Raw genomic sequence first — 22,818 nt, forward strand, 5'->3', positions numbered from 1 at the left:
CCAAGGACTTGGGTCATCTTCTGCTGCTTTCCCAAGCACCACCGGATTGGAAGTGGAACAGCCAGGACTCGAACTGACGCCCATACGGGATGCTGACGTTGTGGGCTGCGGCTTCACCTGCTGCACTGTGCCACATAACTTGAAACAGATAAAACCCCTCCCTGTGTTAACTCAGGGCCCCAGGGACAGTGGCTTGTCCAGCCTTCAGATGACTTTGCCCATTGAATTCAGAGGTTCTTCAGACTGGATAACCACAGGAGTTTTTATGTAAAAACACCCTAGTGGTTGACCTGGGCAGATTTCAAACCTGCTACTTTGTCTACGTTTTGGAGGCGCAGGGGCAGCAGCACCTGCTTGTTCTTGCTCTTCCAGAACCTCCTGGATCCCCCTAATGGGGAGGTGGGGTACTTCAAGGGGTAGGGCACAGCCTTTACAGATCGTTCAGCTGCCAACAGCACAGGTCTGCAAACCGAGCCCACAGGCATGCCGCCTCCACTGCTCTCGCTTTGACAGCGCTCGGTGTAGCACTGCTCCCCACGGTGGGTGAGCGTGTGCAGTGGTTTCCTGAGAGTGCAGGGTAGATTCTGCACTCGTCCTTAGCCTCTCGCAGTCTTATCTTTCTCAGTGGCAGTGGAAGGAGCATCAAGCCTGGCAAGGCTTTCTGCTCTTTTTTTGTGGCTGCTTCCTGAGACTTGACTCTAATTAAGCTACTCTCTCGCGCTCTCCTCCCCATCTCTCTCTCTCTTCCTCATCACTTCCTCCTTCCTTGTTGACTTCTCAACCACTGAAGTCTGCCCACAGGAACCACCACCAGGTGCAGCTTCCCCTGCAGGCGGCTCCGTGCCTGGTTGGTGCCTGGTAGATGGTGGAATGGGCAGGAGCAGGTGCAGAGACCAGAACCCAGGGGAGACCTGCTGCAGGAGGAGAGGAAAGTCAGACTGCAGCGGGAGTGGGGGCGGGTGCTGCGTTTCATCTATGAAAGACATGGGGCACAGAGTTAGCCAGGCTGCTTGCCAAGTACCCAATGGTTTCTAATAAGGTCCTTCTCTTCTACCCAGCTTCAAGATTTTGGGTCCCAAGAAGTGTCCAGATGGGAAGCAATGGTGAGAATTCCCACAAGGCATTCGCTCCCTTATCCCATGAACTCACTTCACAAAGAAGAAAGCAGAAAGCTGCCCAGGGAATTCGCGATGCGGGGCTCCGGGAACAAACTGCCAACTTGAGGTCAATTGGTTTCACCTCCTTCTGACCTGTCGTTTTTCACAGAAGGTAATTGGGCAGATTGGGTTTCCAAGAAGTCAGATGCCCAGAGCCGGCCCAGGTGGCTGCTTCTGTCTGTTGACAAAGTGCTGCTGGAGGGAAACGCAGTGTGGATGAAGAGGGAAGGCCGTTCTGACCGCGCCATTCGTGCTGCTGGGGGAAACCAGGGCAGGGCAGACTCAGGAATTCTGGGAAAGCAAGCAGGCAACCAGGGGGCATCCCTGCCAGCGTCACTGGGGGACAGTCCTGTTTGTGGCTGTAGATGGCAATGTCCCCAAACTCACGCCTTCATGTATCCGCAACAGTTTGAAGAATGCAGAATTAAAAGATTGAGTTTATATTGGTACCATAAATAAATAAATAAATAAATAAATAAATAAATGCAGAATTAAAAGATTGAGTTTATATTGGTACCAAAAAAATAAATAAATAAAATAAAAACTGAAATCTGCACACAAAAGATTGTCAAAAAAGTCATAGAAAAATGTATATTTGAAAAAACTACTTACATGTTTCAAAACGGCGTTGCACAAAAATAAACTCATTTTAATATCGTTTTCACAAACTTCTAATAGATTTTTTCTTAACTTAAAAGACTGACAGAATAAAGACAGTGAAAGCAAGAGAGAAAGAGTCCTTGTTCACTCCCCAAATGCCCAAAACAGCCAGGGCTACACCAACTTAAAACCAAGAACCAGGGTCGCCCACATAGGTGGCAGGGGCCCAAACACTGGATTCTATCATTTCCACTGCCCCCTCAGGCACAGTCCTAGATCGCCTAAAGTTGAGCCCAACGACAGAAAATCCCAGGTCAGGGGAGTTGGGCCCAGGAAGTCTCAGAGGAGAGTTCAAGTTAAGAGGTTAGGGACATGGCTCTAGGAAACATGGGATGCTAGGGCCAGGGAGGCCCCAGAGACCAGGGTCAGAGGAAGGAACCAGAGAACAGGAACACACTGGAGAGCCACCCAGGGGCAACACTGGGCAGCAGAGGGAATGCAGGTGGCAGGGCAGGAGCGCCACCTAGTGGCTACGAAACCTGCATCTGTCCACAAATACCTGGGTGGCTCGGGGTGGGTTCAAGTGATTGGACTCCTGTCACCCGCAGGGGAGACCTGATTCCTAGCTTTTGGTCGGCTCTGCCCACCGCAGGTATTAGGGAAATGAAGTAGAAATGTATTTCTCTCTCTCCTTTGAAATTAAAAGAAAAACCCTTAGATATCCAAAACCAAACCAAGTCCAGGGGCCGGCACGGTAGCTCAGGGACTAAAGTCCTTGCCTTGCACATGCCAGAATATCGTATGGACGCAGGTTCTAGTCCCGGCAGCCCCGCTTCCCATCCAGCTCCCTGCTTGTGGCCTGGGAAAGCAGTTGAGGATAGCCCAAAGCCTTGGGACCCTGTACCCACATGGGACTTGTGAATACCTCTGACCGGTACATGGATCCAAGCTTTATTATTTGGCAGAGCTGGCCTTGTTGCACAGTGAGTTAACCCATGCCTGCAGCACTGCCAATGCCCTACAGGCACTGCTTAAAGTCCTGGCTGCTCAGCTCACATCCAGCCCCCTTAATGCACCTGGGAAAGCAGCAGCAGACGGCCCAAGTCCTCGGGTCCCTGCACCCTAGCGGGACATCTCAGTGGACTTTCTGGTGTCTGGCTCCTGGCTTCTGCCCAAGCTCACCCACTGTGGCCATTTGGGGAGTGAACTAGAGAACAAAAGATCTCTCCATCTCTCTCTCTCTCTCTCTCTGTTACTCTTTTAAAAATAAATCTCTTTAAAAAGGGAGGGGGTTTGTGCTTGGAATTCTTGTTCTCGGCACTCCTCCCCTCAATGTCCTCTGGATCACCTTAAAAAATACTATTAGATTGAAACAGACCCTTGCTTCATTGTGGCTTAAAAAGTGAGAAGTTTGGAAAATTCTGAAGACAGAGCGAGAGAAGGATCACTTACTGCTGTGTTCAAAGGTAGAGTTTGGAGGCCAGTGCTGCAGCATAGCAAGTCAACCCCATGCCAGCGTCGCCAGCATCGTGAGCATCCCGTATGCGGCTGGTTGGAGTCCTCGCTGCTCCACTTCTAATGCAGGTCCCGGCCAATGAACCTGGGAAAGTGGCAGAAGATGCCTGAGGGCTTGGGCCCCTTGGACCCACCTGGGAGACCCAGAAGTAGCTCTGGACGCCTGGCTTTGGTCTGGCTTGGCCACTGCCACTGTGGCCACGTTGGGAGCGAGGCAGGAGGAAGCTCCCATCTCCAGATTTCTCTTTGTGCAACTCTGCCTTTCCAATGAATATATGTATTTTTTTTTTTTTGAATTGCAGAGTTTGGGACTGTTGAGATGAAAGAATGACAGCAGACAGGCTTAGTAACAACCAAGATAACTACGGAGTATTTTGAGGTGTTCATCATGAAACTGGAATCCTACCAAATGATCTGATACTCCTCTGAAGTTGACGTCTGATGTTTTCCAGAATTCAAAAGCATTCAATGGGTATTTAAGAATAAACCAGTTCTTTAGGCTTGACAGTTCTTAGTTTTCCCTAACAAAAAGCCCTCCTCTTGTGACAGAGCCCTCCCCAAGGTCTTATTTTGTTAACTCTTGGAACAGACAGTACTTCTGAATAATACTAATAACAAAATTATTTCATCCCTTCTTAATTCTCCACCCACACTACATGTACAGAAATCTTTTAACCTTAACCGCTTGACTCCTCCAGAAACAGTGAAGATAGTTTATATATATCTGAGAGTAATACTTTAAAATAGAAAGTGCTGTTTGTAAACAGACACAAATTCCAATGTCAGGCCCAAATCCTCTTGGGGTTATTTGCCAGTGGGTTCTCTCTGCTGCTCGTCTCTCCCAGAGTGGGGCTGATGGAATGCCGACCTCCAGTTCAGCTGCAGCCGGGCTGTTCCCCCAGCGCAGTCTAAAACAGCACAGATCCCCGACGGCCCGGTGCTGTGTTTGGGCTTGCTCCTGAAGCTGGGCGTTCATCCGCACACAGCTTTTCTTTTTTCTCATCACACCCAACAAACCTACTGCTGACGAGCGTCGAGGGCCTGGCCGGCAGATGCCCACAGCCCCTCGGTGAGCCCACAGGGGCCCGTATTGCTTCTGTCCCTCCGAACTTACAATGTCCACGAAGGTGTAACGCTTCGTTTTGTCTTGTCGACTGTTCCCTGCCCGAGAACTGCTGCTGGGTGCTGGACTAAGAGGGTGAATGAGACTCTGAAAACTCCGCTGTTCCATTTTATGAAAGTAAGAGTCTCCATAACCAAGCTGAACCTTGAAAGCTCCTAATTTGACATGGTGGCACTTCCATGAACACTGGCATAGGACAGTTCACCCCATGGGAACACTCGGGGCCTCTCAGACCCTTTCCTTTGGAGGACTGAAGAAGCAGAAGCCAGGAGAACGGGCTGCCCGTGACTTACCCAGGATCCCTTTGGGTCCCGGAGAATCACCCGGGGCGAAGCCGATGGGCAGTGGTAGGTCTGTAGTGGCAGGTGTCGGCACAGCTGTTCAGGCCTCATGAAGGACCTGTTTAATCAAATGGCTGTCATTGAAAACGAGTTTTTTTTTTTTCTAACCTTTCCTCAAAGCAAGAATAAACTGGGAAGATGAAAATGAGCCTGCCGATGGAAGATCACGTGAGAGCGTTAAGTTGAACGGCAGCATGTCTTGCAATAATTCCTCTATCCTGGGCCCGGCGGCGTGGCCTAGCGGCTAAAGTCCTCGCCTTGAACACCCCGGGATCCCATATGGACGCCAGTTCTAATCCCGGCAGCTCCACTTCCCATCCAGATCCCTGCTTGTGGCCTGGGAAAGCAGTTGAGGATGGCCCAATGCATTGGGACACTGCACCCGCGTGGGAGACCCAGAAGAGGTTCCAGGTTCCCAGCATCGGATTGGCGCGCACCGGCCCGTTGCGGCTCACTTGGGGAGTGAATCATCGGATGGAAGATCTTCTTCTCTGTCTCTCCTCCTCTCTGTATATCCGGCTTTCCAATAATAATAAATCTTTAAAATAATAATAATAATAATTCCTCTATCTATGACGGGACTTTTATGTGTTTTCTCCAGGCACAAGAACAAATAAAATCCACAAATCAGATTTTATAGCTTGTGTTTAGATTTTCATTCTTTCTTATTGACCTTGTAAAAAAGAAAAAAAAAAGAAAAACTTGCTGTTTCAAGTAAGCAGGAGACTAAAGTTTGGAAATGGAATAGATACAAGAAATGTCATGTCTGTGCTGCTGAACTGGCCCTGGTCTAGGGAAGTTCAAGAGTAACAGGTCTGTTTTGAAGCTGCCCCCTTAAGTCTCACTCGCACTTAGGAGAGTACAGGAGTTCATCCATCTCCATGCCTGTCAGGGACGCCCCTGGTTCAGAGCGGTCAGGGCGATGATGAACCTCACGTGGACGCAGGGCCGGACTCTGGGGAGCACCCAGGCCCTCAGAAGCTCAGTATCTTGTATCCACACACTGCGGTCACTCACCGACACCAGTCTCCACAGATGGCCAGCACAGGGGGCACAAAAGGGACGGTTCTTTGAAAATCCATCTGACCACGTTCCCTGATCTGTCTGGTTCAGTCCTGACCTATGCCCCTGTGCAAGGCCTGTCTTGTCTCTCCGGCTACTACACTCCACCCTGTGCAACAAAACCTGAGCCAAGTCTTCCCCAAGGCAGGACCGCAAGTGCGCCCGGGAGCATCCGGGGTGGCCGCCGACCACGAGCCCGGGAACATGGGGGAGGCCGTCGATCACGAGCCCGGGAACATGGGGGGTGGCCGCCGACCATGAGCCCGGGAGCATCCGGGGTGGCCACCGACCACGAGCCCGGGAACATGGGGGGGTGGCCGCCGACCACGAGCCCAGGAGCATCCGGGGTGGCCGCCGACCACGAGCCCGGGAACATGGGGGTGGCTGCTGACCACAACCCCGTTGGCAGTCAAGGCCAAGCACCTGATGGATGCTGGCCGCACTGGCTTCCCTATTTTGGATGTGTCTCGTTTTGGAAAATGCAAGGAATCTGCTGGCTGAGCAAGTCTGTCCACTCTGCTTTTCAACCAGCCTCTTCCTTGTGGAGTTATGTTTCAACAACAACAAAAAAATTCCCACAGCAGGATCTCTTACAGAAACGGCATGTAGTTCAATGGGACACTTTTGAGCCGGGATTGGGAGAAATCTAAGAACACACGGTGCTCTGTGGGTGTGCCAAACCGGACTCTAACGTCGAAAGGGAAGCACCTGACCCTTCCGGCAGCCCAGCCCAGCCCCCTCCACGCACACATCAGGGCCCAGGGACAGGGCAGAGAATCGACCCACGTGAGCAGATGCTTTAACCCTGTCACCGAGAGAGAACCTGCAAAGATTACTGAAGTAAGTTGGCCCAAGTTCCGGACGCAAAACAGCAGTGAGCGAATCCAGGTCAGTTACAGTATGTGGTGGGAAGCCCTCTGATCTTTGCCAGTTGATTAACTATGTAACTCTATGCCACCCAGGATGGGTAGACATTTTAACTTTGGTAAAAACCATAGGGCAAAGGTGGAATTTGTGGAAAAGACTAAGTCTAGGCATAGGGTTAATGAGTCACCAAAATTGAATTGCTACTACGGTTATCTGATTTGCAAGCAATCATGAACACTCCAAATATTCTTCCAAAAGTTGAATTAGCTGGTGACGATAAAAATCTTGGCTTTTCTCAAGTTACTCACGAGTGTTAATTTTGGAAAAAAAAAAAAAAAAAGAACTCTACATTCATCCAATGGAAATTAGTCCAAAAGTTCACACTAAGTTTGAGTTCATGAGCAAGAACAGCCAAGCCAAAGCCGGAGAGAAAAATTACAATGGAGTCGCCGCGCCATCTAGTGACCGACAGGTAGTGCTGCAAGAAAACCATCTACTGCCAGCTTGACTCCAGGTTTCTGAGGCTGAAGAATATTTCACAAAACTGGCCTAACAAATGTCTGGAGACTGAGGATAGCACAAAATTAAGAGCATGAAGAAAGGTCTGCCTGCTCTCCTGTGCACCCTGAGCCTTAGGCACCGGTCTATGAATGAGCCAGAGCTGATCTTACACACAGACGCTGGGGCGTCTACTCCATCAGGCTCGGTGATCCGCCCTCCTCCCGGCCCCGGCTCTCTGGAAGACCCAGCTTCCTCCTAAGTGACCTGCTGCAGACTTGCTGTCGCGGTGGTGACAAATCTGGAACTTACGGTCTTCTGCCAGTGGTCGACAAATGTCTGGAAGCCCAGTTTACCTGCTCTGAAAAGTGTTATTTCACAGAGCCAAAAATAATACCACTATAACATCTTTCAAAATAGTTGATATTTTTAACGTTTATTTTATCATTTTTTTTAATTTGTATTGGAAAGTCAGATATACAGAGAGAGGAGGAGAGACAGAGAGGAAGACCTTCCGTCCTATGATTCACTCCCCAAGCAGCTGTAACGGCTGGAGCTGAGCCAATCTGAAGCCAGGAACCAGGAGCTTCTTCTGGATCTCCCACGTGGGTGCAGGGTCCCAAGGCTTTGGGGCTTCCTCTACTGCTTTCCCAGGCCACAAGCAGGGAGCTGGATGGGAAGTGGGGCCGTCAGGATTAGAATTGGCATCCAAATGGGATCCCAGCACGTGCAAGGCGAGGACTCTAGCCACTAGGCTATCATACTGGGCCCCAATTTTTTCTTAACAACAAAGGAAAAGGCTATGTGAAAAAAACACCTACATTTTAATCTGGTAACAGACATCAGATGTCAGCCAACATGAGGCCATGCCTACTTCTGGAGCAGGTATGTAATTTCTAAAGTCAGTTTTCTCTCCAGCAGGGGTGAGGGTCACGCTCTCATCAGGCAGCAGTCACCTCCAGTCCCTTCTCGGGCAAGACACTCGTTGAGCCTACCTGGGTATCTAGCACTTCCCTTGGGGATCCTAGCAGAGAATACAACAGTATCTATCGGCTTGAAAATGTGAATCCTGAGTTGACAACTTTTCAAATTCTCTTAATGCCATTTGGACTAAGAGCTCCCAGAATATTCTGCAGAAATCAACCCAGCTCAGCAGGAACAAACAGGGGTACGGGACCAGGAAGACCCCAGCATGGCGTAGTGGGTGGACCCCAGCACAGCACAGGAGGGGGCTAAGCTTGGCACAGCAGGGGTATCCCCGATGCTCCATGCCATCTGAAGAAGGGGATGACTCACCCCAGGAGTGTCCTTCCCATACGAGATCACTAGAGCGCAGGTGTGAGCCACCAAGGGCAGCAGCGTCCTTCAAATAGCAACTCACAGCTGATGCTTCCAGAACCCGCATCTGGTCCCGGGAAAACCTGTAAACCATCTTCAGATTCACCTTTAACCTTCATGCTTACCGTCTTTTTCAGGCCAATCTCCAGAATCCATAATTTCTAAAACTAGCTTGGGAAAAAAAAAATCCCTAGGGCAGTGAGAGCCGCACCCACACCCCGGAGGGCGAGTGGAGAAAAGCAGACACACCATTCGGCTTTTAAAGACAGGTTTATTTATACAGAAGTGCATGAATCAAATACAGAAACTTTATTAAAATACTGTATATTACAAATCTGTAATGCAATAAATTCTGTGTAATGACACCGAAGTGCTGGGTTCACTCTGGACAGATGTGGTGTGTGACGCAGAGGAGGGTCGCGCGGGGGCCTCGGGGCTGGCCCTGGCATCAGACGCTGGGCACAGCAGCTGCGCCTCTGCTCCGAAGCCCTGACCGGAACCCAGGTCTTACCAACTTCCTGTCACCGAAAAGAACTTGCGTATGTTTATTGCTGCGCTTTTGAAGGAAATCAAAGTGGTGCAAAGTGATCCCAAACCAAGAACGACGTCTTGGAAGGCTGGTCAGACGCCGGCTGCGACGAAAAGCCTTAGGACGCGCTGCAAAATCTCTGTTCTCCAGGCAAAGTGTATGCTCTATGTACAATGAGGTTTGTACATGGATCGGGAAATAAAAAAATTGTTTCTATAAAATTAAAAATCAATAGTATACACTATTTACAGCTTGTTAGGTATAATATATAAACGTACTTCTTTTTAAAATAATCCTGCGAAATGAAACTGCTTCTTGTAAACACGCAGCCTCACACTCCTGCGGGGTAGTGTTCTAGCCCTCGCAGCAGGGCCAGCTGTGGTCACACAACGTGGGGGGCTTCAGCAAACACGTGTTTGTGTGTTACCCCTCCACACTGACTCTTCCCGCCCCCACGCTTCACAGTACATGTTTCTACAGTAAAGAGAAGTCCCTGATGGTAAACACATTTCCGAAGGGTACACCACATGGCCGCCCGTGGACAACGAAGTAAAACGAACACTACTCACGCCGGAATCTCTAGGCTACACTAAAGCTCAGCTCTACAATCCCACGCGGAACCTTCCTGACTCTACTTCCCCCATTCCACACTTACTCATCAAAAGAAATAAAAAATAGAGAAAAATCACATCATGACCACGGGATGACATGGCCACCGGCCACCCAGCTCTGCTTCCAGGCCGCCTCTCCAGACCCCGAACCGGATGGGCACAGCATCAACTCCTCTAAACCCAGCCCGATCCTCGACTTCACTCAATCCACTTTGTAAAAGTGTCTTAACTTTCAAGGCACCGAGACAACACGTAGCCTTTCCAAAGTACCCTGACTTACAACCTGACGCGTCGGGGATCACACCATAACTGGAGAGTGAGGCCAGGGATAAACTTAATGTAGGTGACCTGCACTTTTATCAATGAAATAAATGCCTCTCTGCCAGGGGACCCGAAGATACAGTTATCTCCTCGCCCCACAGTGAGCGCGGACCTGCACCCACTCTGTCAAGTCATATGGCTACCAGGAAGAAAATACTGTGGAAGTCCATAGTTTGTTCACATCAATATTAGAAAGGGGAACAGGACAGATTTTTTTTAAGATTCTTCCATCACAAACACATCCGGTATCACAAACAGTAAGCAAGTGGCAACATTTAGACTAGCAGCTAACCTCATACTAACAGCAAGTCACTTTCGCTACTTCTCAAACAAGTACCTCTTACGTCGCTTATTTTGGAGAAAATCTGACAAAATTCTATTCCAAAGCTATTTAATGATGATGTGCAAATCCTTTAATTAAAAAAAAAATACAACAACAATATAGTAAACCTTCATTATCAAAAGTACTTTCCAATTAGCAATCACTTAACAGGACCCTAACAAAGTGGTCATTTTCTGGGCCACCACCACATGTTTAGGAGGACTGTGTCACAGTACGGTTCACGACCCAGGCATCCGCCCCACCGCCTTCCATTTCTAGCTGCACACCCCCTCGACAGGGAGCAGACAAGACTGAACTGGTACAGGGCACAGTCCAAACACGAACACGCCACCTGCCCACTCCTTCCTGCCTTGCCCATGGAGGTCACTTCCCGCTAGAATTCCATCTGCGCCCCCAGCACTCCGGAGCTTTCCAGATCCTGTCCATGGCTCAGACAGTGCCCTATGATGTCCATGCGGAAAGAGAAGGAAGGTTTTCACAGACGCCGCCAGATTAGCTCTCCAAACCCAGAAAGGCTCATTCCCCACACTCAGTGAACAGGCAGTGAGTGTGACAGGCGTGGAGATGAGGCCCCCAGCCCCAGCGAGGGGCCGTGTGACAGGCGTGGAGATGAGGCCCCCAGTCCCCAGCGAGGGGCCGTGTGACAGGCGTGGAGATGAGGCCCCCAGCCCCAGCGAGGGGCTGTGTGACAGGCGTGGAGATGAGGCCCCCAGTCCCCAGCGAGGGGCCGTGTGACAGGCGTGGAGATGAGGCCCCCAGTCCCCAGGGAGGGGCCGCTTAGGGCTCACAGCTCAGCTCGTCCCCCAGCCGAGGGCTTCCACTGACGCAATAAAGTGCTAACAGGTGCACCTCTGTTTCGCTGGAAACACTTCATGTATTAACTATTTCCTCCAAACAAATCCACAAATTCATGTTTTAGTGACTAATGCATCAACCTGCATTAGGCTGTATTGCCTCCATGCGGCAGACTCCTAAGTTAGAAGAGCAAAGTTCATTCAGCACGCGCGCACACACACACACACACACACTTTTAAAATGCATCATGGCCAGCAAGCTCTCACGCGTGCAGAGAGCGGCTCGTGTGAGCACACACCACACACACACTGTGCAATCCACAGCCTCAACACAAGGGGCTGGGTTGTGTTCACGTGGGCAGAGGGAGCGTTATCGTTATGCCTCGGATCTGGGCATTCCACCAACACCACTTCTTCTCTGTGCTCCGAGGTGGTGCCAGCCATCTGAGAAGCGTTGTGCCTTTTAAGCAAAGGATGCCCCCTGAGCCCCGCAGGGTCCCTCCATGCTGGTTTAAGGGCAGGGAGGCAAGGGAAAGACGACGACCACGTGAACGTGAGCCCACTGGGACCACTCCACGTCTCCCTCCTGCTTACTGAAAGAAACAAGGACTCCCGGGGCAACCCAGCTGTCTCCAACCCAAGTCGATCAGAACTTCTTCGTCAATTTTCCATGTTCCTCACGTTTTCAAAACCAAATATCAACTGGTCAAGAGGCCCTGAATGAGACTTTGCATGAGCCAGTTTGGAAACAGCAGGAGAGAGAAGCAGTTTGAGAATGCTTCAGAAACACACTTGGCAGCCTGGTCCTTCCTGAATTGTGCAGCAGTCAGGACGTTAACATAGTGGCCTCTCCTTTGACGGTGGGCCCGTGAGCAACCAGACAGTGGTCGTGAAAGGAAAGGCTTGGGGGCGACGAGACCCCATCTGGAGGACTGCCCTGCAAACCTGACACTGCTCTGCAGAGCGAAGGTCATGGGATGGCCCGTGAAAGGCGGGTGACGGGGGACAGGACTATCTCCTGCTCCGTCCTCCATCCCTAAGGTACAGGAAGACGGTTGGTGCGCAGCCGTCAGCGGCCAAGGCTGGCTGGGGGAATCCAGCCTGTGTGGGAAGGGGCGACTGCAGATCACACCTGCCCCTTTGCTCCCTCCACTGCTGGCAAACAGAACCCGGGGCCACATCCGCCACCACCGACTCCCACAAGACACACACTCCCGCTATCTGAAAAATGAAGCGGTGGAGCCAGCAAGTGCGTAAGATCATTTGTTTGTTGTTGTTGTTTGGCTTCCTTCATAAAACCCAAGCAGGGAAAAGGAAAACATGGAAAAACACCACGCAATTGTACAAAGCAACAAATCAAATGGCCCTGGTGGCCGAGTACAAGTGCAAAATCCCCGTGACTGAATCCTTCGCAGCCCATCCACACTGCTGCGAGGCTGGCTACTTTGGGCACATCCGTGACGCCTCGGAGAGGCAGAGGCAGGGCTCGTGGTGGCTCGATGCCACTGTCAGTGAAGCCACGGGTGGCAGATCCTGCGCCTAGGCCCAGGTTGCTGGCTTGGAACCTGATCTTCCCCTGTCCTGGCGATGACAGCGCAGTCGGCACAGGCCCAGTTAGTGGCTGCGCTGAGAACAAGATGAACGCAGGGGACAACACAGGCTCTGAACTAGCATCAGGAAGCAGAATGTCCCCACCTGCTAAGGACTGAAACCTGTCTTGCTGGTTCTTGGTGGCGCTGAAGACAGGCCCTCATCCCTGCAGGAAAACGCCTGCTACAGCGGCGCATCACACGGAGGGGATGCACACGTCAACCACGGAACTGAACTCGTCCGCAGGAGTGTGTCTGCCCCGCCTCCGCGGGAGGTTCTGTTCATGTCCTCTCCCAGCAAGTGCACGCCACCAGTTCCTCCACGAGTACAGCACAAACAGGCCAGCTCACTTCTTCACTTCTCCAAGCAAGCACAGGCAAACCCTCAAGCTTCCTTGGTGCTGCGGAGCTGCCTGTAGCAACCACTGGCACCGCTCATGGGTCCCTACTGAACACGGCCTGCTAAGGCTTTCCTTATCCGGGCTAGCGCACGGCTGCTGCTTCTGAGGGTTTTCAGCTTATCTAGGGCTCACGTGAGGTTCCCTGACAAGCTCCGAGCTGTGGACATTCCTAACTGGTGTGTTCAAAAGAAATTCGCCTGGGCGACAAGGGGTTGCTTCTCTGGGGGAACCGAGCTCACCACGAGCAGTGCTGTACCTGGCCACAGAGGGCGGTCACCTGCGGGGGCTGATGGCCCCGGTCTGCCCAGGACACGAGGAACAGCTACTGCCAAGTCACAAATGTGTTTTAAGAAAAGGTTCATGCCATGTCCCAAACAAGGATTTCCCGCACTAGGAAACCAGGACAATTTTCCCCAAATGCAAAAATCCCTACTGTCTTGAAACCTAATGAATAGGTCATTCAACTTAGCATGTTGTCAGATTCTCCAACGGAACATTAGACTGTCCCATGAACAAAAAGCTTGCCAGCCTGTACACGCAGACAGTGGCATCTAAGGTTGGAATCTCTACCATCAGACGGCTCTTGTCTCTAGGAAAACAAGCTAACTTTCCAAATCTCAGCAACAGAACACACTGTCGACACAATTTCAAAAGCTCACACTGTTCGCTTGCGTTTCAGAACATCAACAGTGAGGCACAGCCCCAAATGCCGAGTGGAAGTAAACGACAACAGCCACAGAAAGCAAAGTGCCCCCCAAATTAAGAGTGCACCCCTACACACACATCTCATGACACAGATCAACTTGACAATGAGCGAACAGCAGGGCACTCTGCAAGCTCACTCCCAAGCCCCGAACCGCACCTCCCTCAGGGTAAACCCGGAGCCTGCAGCTCTTTGTAGCAGTCAGCCAGCCATGAAATGCAGCCAGGCTACCGCATCCCTAAGCTTTTGGGACCATAAAAAAAACCACATGCTAAAATAAATCCATCCGGGAGTCGAGTGGCAAGGCGGGTCCCCGTGGTACTGGGGACGTCTCCGTGGGCGGATGGATGCTTTGCACTGCTTGGAGAACAGGGGGGATGAAGTGTGGCATTGAGCCAAGCAAGGCTCAAGGAAGCAAAGAGAAGAAGCTCCCCAGCCAAGTCAGGCCCAATTCAACCCAAGACAACATCAAAGACATGGAGCGCCTGGAACCGATTCCATCCCGGTGCCGAGTTCAAAGATTTCCTCCAAAGAGCCCGAAGAACATAGAACCATTTATTTGACTGGCGTTTTCCTAAACCAATCATCTTCCTCGGCTGGCTTCCCCACAGGCAGAGCGCCCCTCCGCAGCTCCTCCCTGCCACGCTGTTCAAGCATTCTACAGCGTTTTTCTGCTGGAGGACTGTCGCTAACAGAGGCCTTACATTTAAACGGGGACTTAGATCTGCTTTATTTTACCTAAGTCAGCTGAGAGGGTAAGGCGAAGACGCCAGGTGACCTTTCAGACTGTCCATAAGCTCACATTCCTGCTAACACCTTCTGTGGGAATTTGCATATTTCTCATGTCAACTGGTCCCCCGGGAGACCAGTTCAGTTGGGCTCTCTAATCTCCCTGCTTCCTCCACAACTCCCCGAGCGCTGCGTGCCAAGGCCACCGTCCCTATTCCTTGATGTCACCACCACAGCAGCCTAAGAACAACACACTAATGAATGACCCCGGGGCACATCTGGGGCCCTGCTGATACGCCAAGTGGGAACATCCAATGCTACGGTGCCTACAATGACGTCGACACGCATCCAAATAAAGATGGTTCACTCCCCTTCCTGTCAAGGTCACTGGCTACTTATCCCTAAACCAGGTTTTATTTCCAGAGCCTAATCCACTGCACTGCTTAAATGAAAGACTGTTTCCATTAAAAAAAAAAAAAAAAAAAAAAAACCCAGCTGCGTCAGCAGGTGCCATGGCCCACTGGGACTAGCCGGCTGGTGGTGGAGACCATTTCTCTGGCGCAGCGAGCAGGCAAGCGCTCTCTTGAGAAGGGCCAAAGGATACAACATGCATGGCGCCTTTCTGTCTTACAAAATCTACAAGCAGCTTTCCAGGTTATACTACTGTGACACACAGATGACCATGAACGTGTGTGATCCATGAAGTCCATGAATTCACACACACAGAAGGGAAATGCCCCAAAGTTCACCGTGTGGCAAGTGTGCGCCCCACAGATCCCCGTCAAGTCCGTCCGACGGGCTCGCTCCTCTTCCGGGAAGGAGCCTTTGACTTCCTGCATGAGTTAAGTAACAACGACGCCTAAACAGAAGGAAGCCCTAAGTCCAGACGCACCGCACGCTGACAACCACACCGGCTCTCTCACACCTACGACTTGGGATTGGACACTCACACCAGACTCGGCTCACAACACAGCATCTCACACGACGTTACCTGAATTCATGTCAAATATGTTCACAGCACTCATCTACAGCTACACTGGCAAGTTGTCACAAGATCAGTGTTAAGGAAAAGAAAAGAGTTTGGCACATATCGCAATTCCTCGAAACGTCCCTGTGACTTGACACGATGCCGGTGAGAACGATGGTTTCCACACCAGAGGGCCCGAATGGCGGCTGAACAGGTGCTTTTGTTTTCTGGTGGCTTCCCGGAGTGTCTTCGCGCACCTTGCCTGGGATGGAGGCACCAAAGGCGCAGTGCGGTAGTGCATTCGCTCCAACCCCAGAGGGCAGTCTCTCTCCACAGCGCCAGGGCTTCCTTCGCCAGGGCCCGGGAGGGCGCACAGCCCCGTGCCATTCTGTTTCTACTGGTTAACAACACCGTGATCCGGCGCTCTGTTTGCTTGTGTGAGGTCGGGCATTCCCACAGAGGCTTCAGAGTGTGGCGAGGATCCTTGAAAAGGAGATGATTAAGGTGAGTACAGTCTGCCCGACGCCCCACACCAGCGCCTCCAAGGGCGCCATGTTCTTCCCTGCCACTCTGTAGATGCCAGCCACCGCTGCACCTGCAGGGAAGGAGAAAAACAGGTGCTGAGTCAGAGATGACACGCCCCTCAGCACTCCACAGGCCTCCTCGGAGCCTTCGGGCTGAAAAACAGCCTTTTCTATTCAACCAAAGTGTATATATTAATGGCACACACTGCTAACTCAATCAACAAATACGTTTATTCAAAAAAAAAAAAGGAGTAATTCATACTTCACTCTCACCTTGGGCATTCAACTGGCCTTACCCCCATGTTGTTGGCGAAAATGCAGAAAAACTACGCAGCAGTAATTCCCTAATTCCAAAAGGCAGTTTTAACGTGAAACATACTTTTCGTAGTGAAATGAACTCCTTCGTCAGTGTCGTGGAAAACCTAAGAATCTCTGGCTTGTTCTACAGTCGATCCTGTAAAGGAAGCTTAGGGTGGGATCTCATCTGGAGACTAGAATCTTGACACAGAACAACCACACCAGGTGAACTTGACACCTGCAGGAGCGGAGACCGCTTTAGCAACGTCCCCTCCTGGACGTTGTGAGAGCTACAGGCGACCTCAGAGTCCTCCTGATCCGACACTCGCTCTTAAAATAGCGAACACGGTAATGGGGGACCACGAGGCTAATTCCGAAGGCACACTGGCAAATCAGCAGAGAAAGCCTCTACTACACAATCTGACAGGCTGACAGGGCATCAGAGCGGAAGACTACATCTCCTACAAGGGTTCGAAAAGAAAGAGTAAATTATCCTACTACAATGCATTTACAATTATTTAAACTAAGAATACGTTCATAAGATAAAATTTCATCTATCAAAAATAGCTAAGGATTAATAACCATATATCATCCAAAATCTCCCCAAAAGAAGTTACCACATTCCTCCACAAGCAATGGAAGTGGGGAAAGAAAATTAATGATGTAAGCCCAAAAATCTTCACGTGTGTGTTTTAACGCATGAGAAAGAAACCCCAGCGGACTCATGGCGCAGTCCGCATCCGGTCAGGCCTTCAAAGACACCACCTTGCTCAAACACCACGGACCCCGTCGGTGGGACCCCCACAGTGGAAACGAGGCTCGCAGAGGGTCAATCATGCCCAGTAACGAGCCCCCAGATCGCTCAGTGATGTCCAGGAAACAACAAAGTAACTCATAATCATTTCAACTTTTGTTCCGTCAGGTAGTAACCTCATAACTGTCATATATCCAAATTTTCCACATGGAACACATTCCTTGTTTTTGTTTTTTTTTTTTTAATTTCAGACTGGCTGGGAAGTGACAAATAAAATCTGTGACTCCGAACTTGCCGTGTGTGTGTGTGTTAAAGAATCCAGGTTTTGCAGTGGCACAACGGGTTAAAGTTTACACTCCACTATTCAGCACCTCTGAAGGCGGCCAGACACCCCCTCAGTGTGTTGGGCCTGTACTCGGTGGGCAAGCCTAGCCATTCCCAGGCAGCACATGCAAAGGGGCATGACACAGGCTGGCCCTAACACACACACCACACACACACACACACACACACACACACACAGGCATACCCACCCCATCCCGGCTCCAAGGCCAGGGGTGCACAGCGAGGAAGCTAACTCTCGCTGGACTGTGTTCAAACATCTGGGAGCTGTTTGGACGCCACAGGGCCCTGCCACCCCGTAACGCACAGCAAATTCGAGAGGGAGGAAGGTTGTAAATGCTAAATCCAAAGCTACAAGTATGAACTCCAAAGCATAAGGGAATATACTTACGATCCCAGAAAAGAGATCTTCATGTGCAGACCACAAAAGGGGCAAAAACCATAAGGAGTGATCACTGTTTCCAACCAAATCCAATCCACCCCATCAGCTGGGCTAAGCTGCTCAGTGTCCACACCACGGAGCCCCTTACAGACTGTGAGAACTCACAGAAAAGATGGAAGACTTCTCATTCATGTAGGAAAGAAGCAGCAAACGTAAAAAAAATGTGCGTTCTATGCTAGTACACACTTATGTGAGGGGGTCTTTAAAAAGTTCCTGAAAATGCTTATTTTAAGAAAAGTAAGCGTGGATTTCACAATATTTTATACCAAAATATGCTTTAAGTGCATAGTGACTGTGTTCTTTGTCTCAGAGCATTAATTCCATTTTCCCATGAGCTTTTCAAAATAACCTCACAGCTCAATGGGACAGAACAAACAGCCTAAAAGTAAATCCCTACACCTAGACACCTGAGCCTCAACAGAGCTGCCAGAAGCACACCCCGGGTGATGGGCAGAGGACAACAGGAAGCAGGCAGAGGGCAGAGGGCAGAGGGCAGTGGGAAGTGGGCAGCAGGCAGCAGGCAGCAAGCAGGGGACAGTGGACAACAGGCAGTGGGCAGTAGACAGAGGGCGGCAGGAAGAGGGCAGTTGGTGGCAGGCAGCGGGCAGCAGGCGGGCAGCGGGCGGTGGGTGGCAGGCAGAGGGCAGCGAGCAGCACAGTGAGCAGTGGGTGGCAGGCAGCGGGCGGTGGGTGGCAGGCAGAGGGCAGCGAGCAGCACAGTGGGCAGTGGGTGGCAGGCAGCGGCCAGCGGGCAACGGGCGGTGGGTGGCAGGCAGAGGGCAGCGAGCAGCACAGTGGGCAGTGGGTGGCAGGCAGCAGGCAGTAGGTAGTGGGCAGCGAGCAGAGGGCAGTGAGGAGTGGACAGCGGGCAGAGGGCACTGAGGAAACTGAGTATCCCTGGGCACGAGAAGGAACAGAACCCGTCACTCACCAGCTCAAACAGGCTTCCAAACTGTAGGGCTAAAAGTACAACATTGTCAGAGGAAATCCAGGGGAGACATTTCAGGATATTGGAATGGGCACGGGGATTTTGACTAAAGCCCCAAACAGCAGAGGAAGCAGAAGAGGCACAGACCAGTGGGAGGACATCAAACTAACACGCTTCTGTACAACAAGAGAAACGGTCAGCCGCCCAGGAGAGAACTCCCACAGGGAGCAGGTGTTCACCAACCACACCTGGGACAAGAAGTCATTACCCAGGGTATCCAAGGATGAAGCCGCAAGGCAGCAGCCTGATTACAGGCACACAGCAAGCAGAAGAGGCAGACACGGAGACAGCGAAATACAAATCAAAACACAATGAAGCGAGAATCAGGATGGCAGAATAGGGTAAGGACACGCTTAAACAGACGGAGAAATATTAGGCAGTGTGAAGCAGAGAAGACACATTCCAGGAAATAGGAGAGCACAGAACAGCAGCAGGGGGGTACCTGGAGACTGACAGACAGAGGAAAGCAGTGAAAACAACAGTGTGGTGTTGCAGTGATATCGAACAATAGACCAGTGGGTGACAAAGCTTAAAAACTTCCCCCAAGGACAAGAATATGCTAACCAGAAGTACAATGACCAAACCAAAAGAAGAGACAGAGGCACAATGAATATTACTGAAGACTCCCCTGCAAAAAAGCAAAACCCTCTGCTAGCCTGAGAGTTCACTGAGGAAGACACCAAGAAAATGGGGGACACAGAATTCAAAACACTTGTTATAAAGCTTCTTACCAACCACAAGAAGTACATAAGGCAGGCATTCAAAGAATTCAAGGAATATGTCACACTGGAAATGAATCAAATGAACGCTGATATATCAGAAATTAAGAACACAGTAGAGCAAATTAAAAGTACAGTGGAGAGTCTCCAAAAGAGAATGAAGCAAGCAGAAGAAAGAATCTCAGAATTGGAAGGTATTTCCTGTCATCGGGGGAAGCAAACAAAAAGCTGGAAGCAGAGCTGGATCAGGCCAAAAAAAGTATTCAAGAATTGAAAGACACTATTAAGAGGCCAAATATAAGAGTTATGGGAGTCCCAGAAGGTGCAGAAAGAGAAGCTGAGTTTGCAAATGTATTTAATGAAATAATAAAGGAAAATTTCCCTAATCTGGAGAAAGAATTGGGAAACAAGATCCAGGAGGGGCACAGAACTCCCAACAGGCTTGACCAAAAGCGATCTTCACCACGACACATGATTATCAAGCTCTCTTCAATTGAACATAAGGAAAAGATCCTTAAATCTGCATGTGAAAAAAATCAATTGACATATAAAGGAAAGCCAAGTAAACTCACAGGAGATCTCTCACAGGAAACTCTACAGGCAAGAAGAGAATGGAGTGACATATTCCAGATTCTAAAAGCAAAAAATTGTCGGCCTAGGATAACATATCCAGCAAAGCTTTCTTTCGTCTTTGAAAATGAAATAAAATTCTTCCACAGTAAAGCAAAGTTAAAAGAATATGACTCTTTCAAACCTGCCCTACAAACGATACTTCAAGATGTTCTCTTGACAGAGAAGAGGAATAGCACCTACCAAAACCAAAGGCAAGTGGGAAGAACATCCCAGTAAAATGACAACAGAAGACTAAACCAATGAACAACCCATTCCTAAAACGACAGGACCAAAATACCACCCATATATATTAACCCTGAATGTAAAAGGCTTAATCTCAATCAAACATCATAGATTAGTAGACTGGATTAAAAAACAAAACCCATCTGTATATTGTCTAGAAGAGACACACTTCACCAACAAAAATCAGCGGACACTGTATCACATGGGTTTTGTTGTTTTCTGTTAGTTTCATCTCTTCAAAACACTTTCTTCTGATTAAATCATTCAATGACTCATAGATCATGCAGTGGCATCATTTTCTGCAAGAAGGTTCTTGATTTTCATTTCTTCAGCTACACGTTAGTCATTTAGTAGCATGTTATTTAACTTCTTGGTGTTGTTAATTTCTTTTTTCTTCCTGATGTTGATTTTGTTTTGTGGCTTTTCATTTAAGGGGATGTATGGTAGCTGTGTAATGGAGACTGTCATATCTAGTAACATGTCATTTAACTTCATGGCATTGTAAATTTCTATTTTTCTTTCTATTGTTGATTTTGTATTATGACTTTTTTATTTGAGGGGATGTACAGTAGCTGTGAAATGGAGACTAACATCCAGATGTGAGGATACAATGCAGTATGCATTTCTACTTCCAGACAAAGATGGACTTATAATGAAATGTCTTTTGTCATTGTCACTGTATCTTGACAATAGGATTCTGGACTCTCTGCCATTGTCTATGCCTGCAATGATGGACATATGACTGTGTATGAAGAACTACATGTTAGTAGTGATATAGAGGAACTGGGTGGGGGAGAGAATTGAGGAGGGGATGGGGATATGCCAGGAGCCTATGGAACTGTATCATAAGATGATAATAATAATAATAATAAAATGTTAAAAAAAAAAAAAAGAAAACCTGACAGGATTCACCTGTAAACCCCATTTGGCTAGAAAGTCTTGCGCGTGAGGGTCAATTTCAATTGTTCAGAAAGTAACTATTGTCCTATTCACATTTTCAATTTGCTCTTATGCCAACATGGACATTTTATATTTAAGAATATGCAACTGTTCATAAACTATTATAATTTTAAATTGTTCCTATTTTTGTTATTAAGCTAGTTTCCCCTACTAGAGCCTACATTTTACTTCTTTGTCTAAACTGAGTTTTTGCACTTCATATAGCTTCTCTCTCCAAAGATTTTTGTTAATCATTCCTAAATAAGATTTACAAAATTTACTATTATTTCTCTACACTAAGAAGAGTTACCAATATAGTCAAGAACGTAACATGCCCAAGGGCCATAAGTGTTCAGGAATTACATAAAAAATACAAACCCCTTGGAGAAGTATAAGAAAAGATGGTCTCTATAAACAGGGACAGTACACACGTTCTTAGCATGACTTAGTAAGTCAACTGCTCCCCAAGTCACCTTACTATTCAACTAAATCCTAATTAAAATCCGGAGTCCAATAGTTGGCATACTCTATAATCTATATAAAACAGTAAAGGCCCATGAGTTGTTATTTTAACTTTGAAAGTCAAAGGCTGACTGGCAGAGCAGGTATAGCTGGATTCCGCGTGGCCTAGCCCTGGCCATTGCAGCCCTCTGGGGAACGAAGCAGCGGGTGCCTGTAACTCTGCCTTTCAAACAGACAGATCTTGAAAGCAAAGACAGCAGCCGATTCCTAACAGATATCAAGACACACCGCGAAACCAGGGAGCTAACAGCGTACAAGGAATACCAAGTCAGCAGGGCACTCACAAGCAACACGCCAGCAGGGGGCGCTGCACACCTGCTCACGGTGGTGTGCTAAACCCGACTTCCTTCAGGTAAGGGACTGTTAGCAGCTGTGTCATGGAGACTATCATACCCAGATGTGAGGATACAATGCAGTGTGCATCTCTACCTCCACATCAAAGACAGTCTCCCAATGAAACTGTTAAACATATCTTAACAACAGGGTGCTGGACTAGGCCACTGTCCACACCTACAGTGTCAGCAGACACTTAAAACGGCCGAACGATGGACTTGCGACTGTTTAGGAAGGACTATACTGTTGTTATGATGTAGGGGAAATCAAGGAGAAGGATTTGTAGAGGAGGGAAAGGAAATGCCAGAGCCTATGGAACTGTATCATCAAATAATAAAATAATTTAAAAAAAAAAACTGGCTTCCTACATGAGGTGGGGGAGGAAAGAAAACGCTAGAATCCTATCCGACACCAGGAACGGGGGCAGCTCGCAGGGGTAATAACGCCCGAATAGCAGGTGTGTGTTCCGTAAACAAAGGTGACTGGACCAAGCCCTGTTCTTTACTTCCATATTACTGCTGACTCCAGCTCTGACGTGTTACAGAACTAAATGCAAAAGGAAAACTACAACTCGGTTCAGACTATGTATCAGGATGTACTCCGACCTTGGTCTGA

The 22,818-nt window shown here is 49.2% G+C and overlaps 1 protein-coding gene across 1 annotated transcript in view; it reads right to left on the reverse strand.

Annotated features, from left to right (window-relative positions):
* Nucleotides 1-15,718: 15,718 nt before the first annotated feature.
* The window catches only part of TMEM170B (transmembrane protein 170B), a 32,512-nt gene continuing 25,412 nt past the window's right edge, over nt 15,719-22,818 (reverse strand). The window contains exon 3 of the mRNA XM_004598802.2: nt 15,719-16,083. Within this exon, the coding sequence (XP_004598859.1) occupies nt 15,953-16,083 (131 nt within the window). The 3' untranslated portion in view covers nt 15,719-15,952. The remainder of the gene's footprint in view (nt 16,084-22,818) is intronic.

Source organism: Ochotona princeps, chromosome 1, assembly GCF_030435755.1.
Source record: "Ochotona princeps isolate mOchPri1 chromosome 1, mOchPri1.hap1, whole genome shotgun sequence".
NCBI classification, from domain to species: domain Eukaryota; kingdom Metazoa; phylum Chordata; class Mammalia; order Lagomorpha; family Ochotonidae; genus Ochotona; species Ochotona princeps.